The 13,412-nt window shown below is 41.7% G+C and overlaps 1 protein-coding gene across 4 annotated transcripts in view; it reads left to right on the forward strand.

Moving 5' to 3' along the window:
- The window catches only part of bicd1a (bicaudal D homolog 1a), a 178,998-nt gene that overhangs the window by 135,675 nt on the left and 29,911 nt on the right, over positions 1-13,412 (forward strand). For 3 of the 4 annotated variants that reach the window (XM_069903451.1, XM_069903452.1, XM_069903453.1), the window contains exons 6-7: positions 2,228-2,379; positions 10,338-10,545. In XM_069903451.1, coding sequence (XP_069759552.1) covers positions 2,228-2,379; positions 10,338-10,545 — 360 coding nt within the window. Of the gene's footprint in view, positions 1-2,227; positions 2,380-5,444; positions 5,657-10,337; positions 10,546-13,412 lie in introns of those variants that run through there. The other variant, XR_011346592.1, reaches the window with a different exon arrangement.

Raw genomic sequence — 13,412 nt, forward strand, 5'->3', positions numbered from 1 at the left:
CCAAGAGGATGAGCGCAAGTAATTCACTTGATTCTGGAATCCTAGCCCTGCACTGTGGGAGGAAAGTCTTGTCCCAGAAATGACCAGCAGAGGTTGTCACTGGGATAATGGGTTTAGGTTCCCCTTCAGTGCAGCAGGAGTAATGAACAGAGAGTGATATTATCTCAGTCAGAGATGATTGCATCAGGATTGCAAGGTTGACGTGCCTGGAAATACTCAGTCAAAATTTTACAGTGATGCAAAACAATGTGAAGGGAGTCATTATTAACATTGCAAGTTCAAGTTCAATTTTATTGTCACGTGTACCAAGATGCAATGACAGAACTTGTTTTACGGCAGATCATAGACATTTCATATATAACAAATAAGACGTTATATAGAAGTGCAGAGTCATAGATAGAGTTCAATTGGTATGGAGCATAAACTGTATAATTTTACAAATGTGGGTTCATTCAGGAGTCTGATAATAGGAAAGAAATCTGTCCTTCAATCTCACACTCGTGAATCTCCTTCCTGATGACGGGGTGGGATGAAGAGAGTGTGACTTGGATGAGATGAGTCTTTCAATATGTTAGCTGCTTTTTCCAATGCAGCAGGAGTTATAGATAAAGTTGATGGAGGGGAGAAAGGGGTATATGATGGCCTGAGCTATGTTCACAACCCCCTACAGATTTGGAGTTACTCAATTTCTGCCATTTCTTATGGACTTGGGCAGACCGTTCCTATATTATGCAGCAATGCTCCTTGATAGATTGCTTTAAATAATGCACCTGTAGAAGTTGTTACGAGATACTGGCAACATGATAAATTTCCTTGGGATTTTGAAGTTGAGGCTCTGGTGCGCTTTCTTGGCCATTATGTCAATGTGTGTGGGCTAGGGCAAGTCACTGGAGATGTTTCCCTCTTGGAACTTAAAGCTGTCTACAGTCTCCAATCAGTATTGTCAATGCATACTGGGAAATAAGCTCCGCCCCTTCTCAAGAAGTATATGAACCAGCAGTTTGAGGGAGAGGTTGTTCTGGCACCCAGCCTCATCCCTCTATCTCTCTTCTGTCATTGTTGGAGATCCTGGCTGCTGCAGTGATGTCGTCTATGGATTTGGAGATTGAGTTGGAGCTGTGTTTGGTCACACAGTTGTGGATATGCAGCACAAATAGTAGGGGACTAAGTGGACAGCTCCAACTGTCAAGGATGATCATGGAAGAGGCCCTGTCACCAATTCTCACTGATTGTGGCCTTCTGGATAGAAAGTCACAGATCTAATTGCAGGGAGGGGTGTTGAGACTAAGGTCACAAACCTGCAGATGAGTTGTTTGGAATTATCATCTTGAAAGTGGAGCTGCCGTCAATACATAGTCATCTGACATAGGTGTCTTTGTCCCAGGGCTCAATGTAGGGGCAAGGTGATGGATTCTGGTGTGGTGTTGTTTCATTGATATGCAAATTAGAAAGGGCCAAAGCTGATGTTATTGTGAGACATGACCAACTTCTCGAAGCACTTCATGATGGTGGATGCGTAAGTCACTGGCCAATATTCATTTAGGCCCATCACTGTTCTTCCTTGGCATTGGGACGATAGTTTTTTTTTAAGCACTCTGGGGATAAATAAATATTTTGTTATTTAAAAAAAAACAGCAATGTGCAATTGAATCTGGCTATTACATTCTTCTTGAAATCCAAGGATAATGAAATTGGTGTACTGTACATTTATATTTCACTATATTCTCTCCAAATGACACCTGGAGTACTTATCGGTTACTTTTGAGGTGTATTATGTAGTTGAATAACACAGAAAATGTCTGATCATCTTTTCATAGAGTCTGACAGATTAACTGCACATAAAACCTATGACAACTTATGATCACCATGAGAGGGGTAGCTGTTTTTAACTGCATTATGTTTTATGGTGTAGAACAGCATTGGATGTGCAGTGTTTTTCAAATGTCTCCTTAAACAATATTTCACACCTGAGCATTATCCACTATTGAAAGCATGCAGTACAAGTAGACCCTGTGGCAATTCAAAGCTGGTTTCTGAAATGAGATGGAAAATGCTATTATATATATAATCAAATAACAATTACAGCACGGAAACAGGCCATTAGGCCCTTCTAGCCACACACATTTTTAAAAAAACACTTTTATTTAAGTTTATTTAAAAAGAAATTCTCATTGGAGTTTGCTCAATGGGCAACATTTATTTTAATCTTTTCAATTAATCCCTGCAGACAGCAGAGATTGCCCTAGCAAATTTGAAGAGTAAATATGAAAATGAGAAAACCATGGTGACCGAGACCATGATGAAATTGCGAAACGAACTCAAGGCTCTGAAGGAGGATGCAGCGACCTTCTCGTCTTTGCGTGCCATGTTTGCCACCAGGTGTGCACAGTTGAATTTCATGACAGTTGTGTATACTTATTTTTTTGTGGAGGAGAGTGGATTCCAGCACATACTGAAAAATGTGCTGCTGATAAATATTGGGTGATTCGACTCTTACGCTGGGAAATGAAAATACATTTAAAATGCAGATGTTGTAAAAGTAAATCAAAAACCGAATATGCTGCAGATACTCAGTTGGTCAGGCTGCATCTGTACAATGAGAAATGGTGTCAGATCATTGGGCTTATTTTCCTCTCCCCACTTCCCTCATGCTCCCTGCATCTTAATGAGCTTTTCTCTGTTTCCAATTTTTGACAAAAGGTCTTCAAGTCTGGAATGTTAACTCTGTTTCTCTTCCTGCAGATGCGGCCTGACCTGCTGAGTATTTCCAACACTTCTATTTTTATTTTATTCCAGTTTACACAGGCTTGGTCAATCCTGAAGAATATTTGACAACATTCAGAGCAAAATTATCTATTGGGGTGGCTTGTTTCTTTTCAAATATCTGTCAGGGTAGGAGTTAACCGTTCTCAAATAATTTAGGTTGTGGATCTGTTTAGTTTGTGATTAATTTCAAGTCTGCCTGGGGTGTATCCTGAATATCAAATTCAATGAGCAATAATGATAATTGAAATTATAGTCCCTGCCCTAGGCAACTATAATAATATTAACTCCCATTTACTGAGCTTCTTCAGTTCATCCTTCTAGAATACATCTTTTGTGCCTTTGTATATGTTTAATTGATAAAACTCAGTGTATGTTAAGTGCATAAATTACACAGCAAAGATAACTTACTGGGAAATCTGATAGCCAAGAATTAATATTCTTTCTTTGGTCGGCCAGATTAGTAATACACAAGAGAATACAACAGTCCTCATGTGTTCCTTTTTTAGACACTCTCCAAAAAATAAGCATTTCCATTCAGGAAGAACCTTTTGGATACCCCTAATGATATAGTCCATCTGTCATGAGCTGGTCAGAAGAGGGTGGGGAGGGGGAGAGGTGGGAATGATAGTGGACGGGACGCTGTTTTTACATTTGTTTTTCAAAATGTTTTTGCATTTTGTCTTGGTCTGTTTGGAATCAGGAGGATAGTACTTTTCATGTTTTACATTCCTGATCACCATCCAATGTGGCATTTTTAAAAACTCTCCAAAGCAAAGGATGTGTAGTTGTTGAAGTAGGTGGGACTGTGGTGCCACAATCTATAACCAAACTGTCTGCTTTCAAGGGTAAAGAAGAAAGGGTCAATGTTCTGAAGAAACTATGTTCAAGAAAGAGTTATTGTATTCAGGAAAAGGAAAAGAAGCTCTTTTAGAGTAAAGGAGCCCATTGGATGAATGCTGGTTATTAAATATGTCGCTTGATTCAGTAACACCCTGGTACTCGTTTATGCCAACTATGTAGAAAGACATATATTTGCTCCTTTTTTTAAAATCGTAGTGTCAGTAATCAGAAATTATCCAAATGCCAAGCAGAGAATTGTTCTTTGAGGATAAGAGAAGGATGCACCATTGATGGCTAATTTATTGTACGTCCCAGCACAGTGTCATGAGCAGTCTGGCAGAATAGCACAGTGAAGGATGCACTCATTCGCTAGGTCAAACAAAAGTGCCTGATGGTAAATAGAGAAGGCAAAAACAAATTGATGATGCGCTTTATTTCAATTGATATTTTAAAACATTATGCCATTGTCCACATGAATATAGTTGTTCTATTTTTTAAAAAAAACCAAATTTTAAAAATAATCTTTGATCTTTGCACTAACTGGAGAGTTTATAATCTTTTCTCCAGCATGTGTAAAATTAAAATGACATGGTCTTCATCAAAGGATTGTTTTGGAAACCTTTCTTTAACAAAATGTTATATAAATTATCACGCCCACTAGGTTTTACTGCTGTTTATGCAAGACGCATTAGAAATGGAGCAGCAACAAAGTGCTGAGCAATTTTATGTTCAAAAATGTTGATTATATGGTAAATTATCTGTGCTGTTCACCATAGGGTATGTTGGTGAATGGAAGGATAGGTTGCGAAACACTCACTCATAAAAAAGGTGACTCGCGTAAGGCACTGAAGCTTGAAAATAGCTCTCCCAATATTCTTGGGGAAGACAGCTGGTGGGCAGAACATCTGAGGGACAGGGCAGGTGGATGGATTGCATCAGAACACCACTCTTGAATGCTTTCGCAGAAATTTAGCCCCAGCTCAAGTTCTCACTTAACTTTTTATTTGAGGTAAGTTTACAAGTGAAAGTTCCTTGCACTAACAGACAAAAATTCCCCTCCTCCCCCCTCCCTTTGCACCTTCATATTGACAATATTTTCAATAGAATGTACATCAATAAGAAAATCAATGGTTGGGGGGAGTGAAATCGAGATGTTAGCTTGGGGGGGGGGGGAAGCGCAGTTAAGAGTGGATGCATTAAATGATTGAGCACTGGGCTTAAGCCTGAAATGTTGTTGATGCATATTTATCATAAAGGCACTGTTTGACCTGCTGAGTTTCTCCAGCCTTTGTGTGTTTTTTCACAACCAAGGTATCAACAGAATCCTGTGTTTTACCCCGAGCACTGAGTAAAATGAGCTTTTGTCAGTGGGCTTGGATCAAATGGATTAAACATATTTTGATATCAAGTGATTGGTTGCAACTTTGGATCCTTAATTTCTCAGTTGGTAGGTGAATGACCTCCGTTCCTGACTCCAGGGGAAAGATAAACCAACAGTACTAAATTATTACAGTGCCATTCTCACATTGAGCAACTGCCAGCTTGAGCAGATGTGCAGATCAGACATGATACTAATCTTACCGGGGTATCTGCAGTGATAAAGATGGTGGAAAAAGGATTCAAGAAATTATGTCAATTAGTTGATCAGTAGTAAGGAAAATGATAGTATCTCCAAACAGGGAGTAAATGAAAATCTGACAAGTGATAGGAAGAATTTCAAAGGAAAAGGTCACGCTGACTAACCTAAGAAATAACAGAAGGGGAAACTAATGGCTTAGATTTTACAATGAGCACTGAATTGACCCTGCTCACCAGTTGCATGTCCTTGAACCCTGCAGGTGCTGTCCGATGTTGGAAAAGCCCATCCAGCTGGTCAGCAAGGCCCAGTTCATGAGAAACATCAGGCTCTGCTCAAAAGAATCAGTCAAGGACCCTCCTCCTCCCTCAAAAACAACAAACCTCCCAAAACACTTCATCAGCTACCGAGACTGTAACTGAAATAGAAAAATGTTTGGCAGGCATACAAGCTCTTCAGCCCACCATATCCAGGGTGACTATCAAGAATTCATTTGCACTGATCTTGCATTTGCTCCATTTTCCATTTTGCAGCCCCAACCCCAGCACTGTCCTGCTGCCCATCTACATCGGGCAACTTACAGTGGCTCATTATCCTACCAACTGGGACGACTTTGACATATGGAAGGAAACTGGAGCACTAAAGGTAGGAAATGGTCACAGAAAGAATGTGCAAAAGCACCAACTCCATTCAGTACCAGGAATGAACCTGGATCTCTGAATTGGCAAGGCAGTCACATCATCCATTGTGCCACCCAGGAACATTCAAAAATACCAAACAACTTGATATTTTATAAATTGATTAATTGGTTTTAAAGCTTTAAGAATCAATTACAAGAACACATTTAACTCCACTCAGTTCAGAGTGGATCTGAATTTCTGTCCATGACTTTTCTTCCAGCAATAGGCTTGCTGGATTTGTCCCAGGTTAACAGTTCAGGCCCACCAGTTGGATTTCCATGGAAATGACCCAGGGTTTGATCCTGGGTCCTGTCTGTTTGGAGTTTTCCCATTCTCCCTGTGACTGCTCTAGTTTCCTCCTACATCCCGGACACGCAGATTGATAGGTTATTTGACCCTTGTAAATTGTCCCTAATTTGTAAATGTGGGGAAGAATCAGGGGGTAGTTGCTGGGAATATGAGGAGAATACAAAAAGGAATTAACGTGGGGTTAATGTATATGGGTGATGGTTGTGAACTTGGTGTGCCATGGAGTCTGTTTCAGTGTTCTACCTCTCAATGATTAAAGTTTGGGATGTGAAGGAGGCCAAACCAGATGAACACTGATAATTTAGAGGAATTAACAGAGGTAGTTTACAAGAATTTGAAAATATGAGTGAGAATTTAAAAATGAAGTATGTTAGCCATCAAGCATAATGGTGAGGGACAGGATCGAGGTTCAAATTTCACACTGTTTGTAAGGAGTTTGTACATTCACCCTGTGTTTAAATGGGTTAGGGTCTGCAACCATGTCTACCTGTCCCGCATCAGACTTGTCAGCCACAAACGAGCCTGACGTGGACATTAACCCGCATCGGACTTGTCAGCCACAAACGAACCTGACGTGGACATTAACCCTCCATAAATCTTCGTCCGCGAAGCCAAGCCAAAGAAGAAGAAAAAAAGAAAAATGGGTTTTCTCCAGGAGCCCCAGTTTCCTCCCACCATTTAAAACGTACTGGGGTGTAGGTTAATGTGGTGTAAATTGGGCAGCACTGGCACCCAATTAGCCAGTTACTGTGCTCTATGTCTAAAAAATTTAATAGATGTAATGTAAATTTGGAATTTACCATCACATGGGAGAGGTTGAGGTGACCAGGATAGATGCATTTAAATGAGGAAGAAAGAAATGTAAGGAAATGTTGGGGTTAGACATCGAAAAGGAGATGAGAATGAATGGCAAAAGACTCCTGAGGTGTATACCTTTTTTAAGAAAGTGCAGATGAGACCCAGTGAAATAGCCATTCTTTTGTAACAAGGCAAAGCTGAAAATTAACCAGTACGCAACAGGCAGGAGAATATTTTATAAGACAACAGCGCCACTGAAAAATAAGGCACAGAGAGTTATATCTTTGTATAATGCCAAAGAAATGGTGTGCGCAAACACATTGAATGAAAATATGAAATTGAAGCAGTTGATCCATAGAAAATTAGTAAACTTGATCAAGCATGGGATGGAAATGTGAGTGGCTCTGGTCAGGTGGGAACATCTGTTTCGCGGGAGCTGGAATTGAGAGAGAACAAGGACTGGAGGTCGGCAGTTATTACTGATCTTCTCTGGCTCATGAACTCCCAAACACTCTCTCTGATTCAGCTAGGAATGTTACTTGGTCTGTTTTTTTTTTAATATACACCAACAAACAATTCTTGGCATTCATTGCCTTGCCCACGGAGAGCCGAGTAGCACCTCTTCCACAATCCAGCTGGTCAAAATGAAAGCTCTTTCACTTTCTGCAACCAATCTCTTCATCTCCCTCAATTAATTTTTGTGATCTATTAATACTTGCTTGGTCGTTACTTTTCTATGTTCTGTGTGCTCCTATTCCTTCTCTTTATCACTGTGTATGGTCCAACTTTCAATTGTACCATTTCAGACTTTAGAACAGTAGAACTTCCACCGCCGTTAGGGAAAAGCTCATGATGGCCAAGGAGCAAATAAAAGTAGATGTTGACTAATACCTGGATTGCCATTCAATAAGGTCAGGGCTGACCTTTTACCTCAGCATCACCTTCCCGCACTAAATTCTCTTGATTCTGAAAAGTCCAAAGAAGATTTTTTTTGTGCCCGTATGTGGAGGAGGATGCAGAAGCAGGGGCTCTTGTAAAGAAAAAGTACAATTAGCAAAAATAGCGCAACTGAGTTGCATTGAAAACCTCTGGGATCTTGACTGATTGCTGGGAAATATTAGATTTTAAATTCATTAACAACAACAATGGCTTCCATTTATATACAGCCAAAGTTGGCAGAAGGTGAAGGAGATGAAATGCCATGGCCGAGTAAGTTTATATAAAGCTCCATATTTGTAGTTATATTTTCAAAGCATTTCCTTTTTTTTTAAATTGCCAGTAATTTCTCATTGACTTTCAAACTCCTCAATGTTAAGACAATTCTCAGTACCTCCAGGGAACTCAGACCCATTTAACTTCAGCATCTCCTGCTGGAAATTTTTAAAAATCCTTTCTTGCTCTCAGTACATCTGCCCTGCCACCTAATGCTGTCCTTTAGATGGAGAAAGAAACTTCATGTAACCATGACTTTGTCCTTGGATGCCTATCTATTATTTATCATAAATTAATCAATATCTATCAGCAAGTGGAGTAACTTTGTCAAATCTCCACAGTTTGTATTCCAGCTGAAGTGGATTTGTTCCAAGGCATCCCTATGCCTTGTGGTTTGTTAGATTATATTGATGATACTTTTGAAAGGCATTATCAGTCACTAAATGCTCATTGAATATTCCTCCAATTGATTGGCATATAATATAGCCATAAAGAATGAGGAGTTATGTGGCCTATCAACTTGATTAAGCCCAAGTTTGATGTCGGTTAATGCTGAATCAGTTAATCACATGCAAGGAGACAAATTGTCGTGCATGCATTTGGCTAAAAGGGAATACAGGACAACCACTAGACCTGGTCACTGTCTAGTGAACTATTAGCTGGAAAGCATAGACACGGAAACATAACAGGTATCACAGTGAACACCCAGACTATCCTCTCAACAAATCCTGTTTCAACTTGCACCCAAAGAATGGTGAAGTACTGGAATAGATGAGGACATTTTAGGTAATTGGGTCTCCTCGTGAAATCGAATCTTTTCACTGCCTGCAAGGTCCTGCGTTTGATAGAATGCTTTGATACCTGGGCAAGGCAACACCAACAACACTCAGGAAAATGAACACTATCTGGTACAAAGCAAACACACAAAGCTGGGGAAACTCAGCAGGACCAAGCAGTGGCCTTTACATAGCAACGGTAAAAATAGATAACTGGCGTTTCAGGCTTGACCCCTTCATCGAGGTATGGAAAAATGTCAGCAAACGTCCGAAGAAAAGAGTGGGGGGGGGGGAGGGGAGGTCGCCAGTGCGGAGAATGGAGGAACAGCTGTGATCAAGGGGAGGAGGGATGGCATGGTGAAGAGAAGGGGAAAGGAGGGAGGAGAATTTGAAAGTGGAAGGGGGAGAGAGGAGAGCAGGTTAGCAGAAACTAGAAAAGTTCATGTTAATGCCAACTGGCTGGAGGATGCCCAGACGGAAAATCAGGTTGATCCTCCAATTCGAAGGTGATCTTGTTGCAAAGGAGATGGGGGGAGATCTTAAATTCTTTTTTTTTTGCATCTGTATTTACTCAGGAGATTGTCACAGAATCGATGGAAATGAGGAGTGAGGAGGTGCAAATAAGTCTCCACTCCAGTTTGTTTTAGCAGCCACACATAAATCTCGCTACAGTATCATTTTTGCATGATGCCAACATGGCAAATTGTCATAAAAGATTCCACATCTTTTTTTCACTCTTTAATGAGATGCACAAGATCCATGATTTGTCAAGTCTGAACTGAATTGTGTGTCCAAGTCCATTACAATTAAAAAAAAATAATTTGTGTGAGTGAACATGTAGCTAATGGGTCTATATGTGTAAATAGAATGAATCTTACTGTGAATAGACTAGAGGTTGGTTTACATTCCAGACTGATATCTATTCCATGACTTGGAAGGTGAGGTGATATGTATATACTGTTCTGCGCTGTCCTGTGTATAAGTGGCTGGCCCGCCCATTGATGACTCGATCCCCTGTGACCTGGCCATAAAGGTCGACCTCCCTGCCCTCTTCCATTCATTCGAGCTCATGGAGTTGGGCCCAGCTGAAATCTAATGTGTAATTAAAGCCTATGGTTCCTCACTCAGCCTATCAGAAGGTTTGTGCTTCACCGCCTCTTAAGAATGCAAATATTTGAACAGTTAATGGTGAAGTGGAAGAAACAGTTGTCAGTCAGTTGCCCCAGTCAGTAATTAACTCCAGAATACAACACAGTGGATCTTAATGAATATTGATGTGACCCATAAAGCCTGCTCTAAAATAAATCAGGTTTCAAAAGATCAAGAAATGGCTTCAAAAAGTGGGTTAGTGTCTGACTCCTTTGTGTTCTCAACCCCTAGATGTGATGAATACGTGACACAACTGGACGACATGCAGCGGCAGCTGGCCGCCGCCGAGGATGAGAAGAAGACACTGAACTCCCTGCTGCGTATGGCGATCCAGCAGAAGCTGGCCCTTACACAGCGCCTCGAGGACCTGGAGTTTGATCATGAGCAGTCTCGGCGCAGCAAGAGCAAGCTGGGCAAAAGCAAAGCTGGCAGTCCTAAAGTAAGTGTGGAAGCGGAGGCAGGCAACGTACCTTTCCCAGCTGCCATTGACATTTTGACTCTGATTAACGAAGGGTCAGAGCCACAAGCATGTGTCAGGCAGTCAAAAGTGGTGCTTTAAGGATGGGACCGTGCAGTGACATTGGTAGGAAAATAAGCTGGTGAGAAAGAGGAATCTGTTGTAACAATCCTCATGAAGAGAGAATAATTGTTCTTTTCAATTTTTCTTAACCTGAGATTTGTGCCTTTATTTTATATGAGTACATTATTTTAATGGAATGGTGAGAGGTTTAATTTTTCTTAACCCTAATGGTCCTTGCAGTTTCCAAGTGATTGCATTAAACCCTGGCAGAGAGCAGCTGTGTAGTTTGGCTCTGGAGACCCTTACTCTTTGAATTTAAAGGAAGAGAATAGCTCAGATAGAGATACTGTGTGATAGGTGACAAACAGCATCAGTTGCCTTCTCAGTTCATTAAGACCCCAATTCTGACCATTTCCCATTTTTAGAGTGAGAAGCGGGTAGCAAGCTCAAAGAACAGGATGATCTGATAACATCCCCAACTCAAAATACCATCAATATTCCTCTCTACTGTTTCTTCCTGCCCTCCAGTGCCACCTTGAAAACTCATTTGTCCATGATTAATCCAAAGGGAACATAGCGTTGCGTGTAGTTTTTTGTGACTGATGATGTATGGAAACTAATCCTGATTAAGACTGTAATTAATGTTAGCCATTCTGACTAGATAAAATGTAGCCTGGGATATACAGGCTGAGAAACAGAGTCTAGAGAATTACCTTGCCCTGGTTTGAAAAATATAATTTTCAAGTATTAAAAAAATATTTTCAAAGCCATTAGTGGCAGATAAGCTCCCACCCTGGCCCCTAGGCTGAGTTTTAGAAAGGCCCCCACCCCCCCCCCCCCCACCCCCAGGGTCAGCATCCATTCCCCAAATCATTTCCTTCCAACCCTCTTTCTCTCACACTCACTTGCGCGTGCCACAACTTGTTGGCTGGTTTAGTGGGATTTTTCCAGACACAGTAAACTTGAGGATAAATCGGTGCGTTGTGGTGGTAAATTTAATTTTGGAAGAAAGTAGGAAGGGGGAGGGGGAGTGCCTTTTAATTGGTTGTAGTTCCAACACTTGTGTGTTTTGAATGGGAGGTTCACCTATTTAAATTGAAGCTTATGCCATCATAAGATGATTTTGTGTGGATGTGGGTCATCTTAATTACAATCTTTAAAGCTGTTCTATGCATTACCACTCTTTCGGGTTAGTATTGTGATTTTGCTGTTCATTTTGGAGAGAATGGGTGAATTAATTCTAAATGTACGTTCCTTGCTCTCCTCCCCTCACCCTCACTCTCTCATTAATGCCACTGTTCTCCGTGGACGCTGCCTGAGCCACGAGGCCTCTCCAGCTTTTCCCAGGCAGCTGGACTGCCTGTGCTCCCCATCCCTTCCTGTCTGTCACCATGACAAGCCAAGAACATGACCTTGGACAGCACTCCCTCACCCCCCCACTCCCCGCCTGCATTAGAAGTACAGAGAATCCTCAACGCAAACCGCGGCATGACGAATATCCTTCGGGCCACCGTATTCGTTCTGCCTGAAGACTACATTCTTCACTGTATTTCAACAGTTTAGAGTTTATCTAACTCAGTGGTTCTCAACATTTTTCAACTTGCATACCACCTTAAATATTCCCTTACTAATCACAGCACCTGTGACATCCTATGCCATAGAATAGATGCTCTGTGGTTCGTAAAGGAATTATTTAAAGTGGACATGAGTAGAAAAATAAAGGATGAGAATCACTGATCTAAGAACATCTGACAGAGAAAGATCCTGCCTCCACCTGCTTGTCCAGAAGCCAACAGTGGAGCACCTTCCAACGTAGTTTTCTTATTCACGCTGCTTACCTATTTAACCTATCCCAGAAGTGGCATTGGTAGTTCGGTGCCTTAGCTGCTGGCCTGAGACGTGCCATGCTTATCAGGATTCCCTCCAGCCCTCCACCTTCCCAACCACTAAACTATTAGATTTTAAACATCTCTCAGACCGAATTATATGTTTGGTGGTGGGAGGAACTGAGGAAGGTGGAGGATTGGTAGTGGGTTCCGGACTGCCAGTGGGGGTGGAATTTTTAAAGCAGTTCGCCCAGAGCACCTAGAGCCTGAATTGAGGCAGCCAGTTAGTTAAGTAATTAGTGGCACTCTTATTGTGGGCACAGCGCCACTGGGAGGCCACCTCCCAGTGACCTCAGTGAGGTGAGCGGCACCCAGCAGAGTGCCACTAATTACTTGTGTTTGCCTCTGGGCACTCTCTGGGGTGAGGTGAGCTGCTTTGCAATCTGCGCGCCCCCCCCCCCCCCAACAATCATCCTCAATTCCTCCACCTCCGAACCAAACTATTAGGTTTTTAACATCCAATTCGAACAGAGTCCAACCAATTGGATGTTAAAAATCTAATAGATTGGTGGGAAGGTGGACGATCATCTATTTGCAATTTTTGCACACACGGGACACGTCAGATATGGCAAAAAAAAACGTTCCAAGAAACTGCTGCGCGCACATCACCCCTGCAACAGCGTGACGCCGACTCTGGCCACGACCACACTACCGCTGGCTTCTCCCATGCAGACGCAGTAAGTAAATAACCAGGCGGCAGGCTCCTACCCTTAATTGGGTAGGTGCTGAAGCCTAGGGGCTTGGGTCCCCTTACTCTCCGGGTCCCTAGACTTCAGCATAGTCAGCCTAATGGTTAATCTGCCACTGGAAGCCATCAAGAATGATTTATTAAGTATAGCTGTAAGATGAGCTGCAATATTATAAATTTTTCTGGAGAGCTCTAACTGTCAATGGTCTCAG

This window comes from Narcine bancroftii, chromosome 11 (genome assembly GCF_036971445.1).
Source record: "Narcine bancroftii isolate sNarBan1 chromosome 11, sNarBan1.hap1, whole genome shotgun sequence".
Lineage (NCBI taxonomy): Eukaryota > Metazoa > Chordata > Chondrichthyes > Torpediniformes > Narcinidae > Narcine > Narcine bancroftii.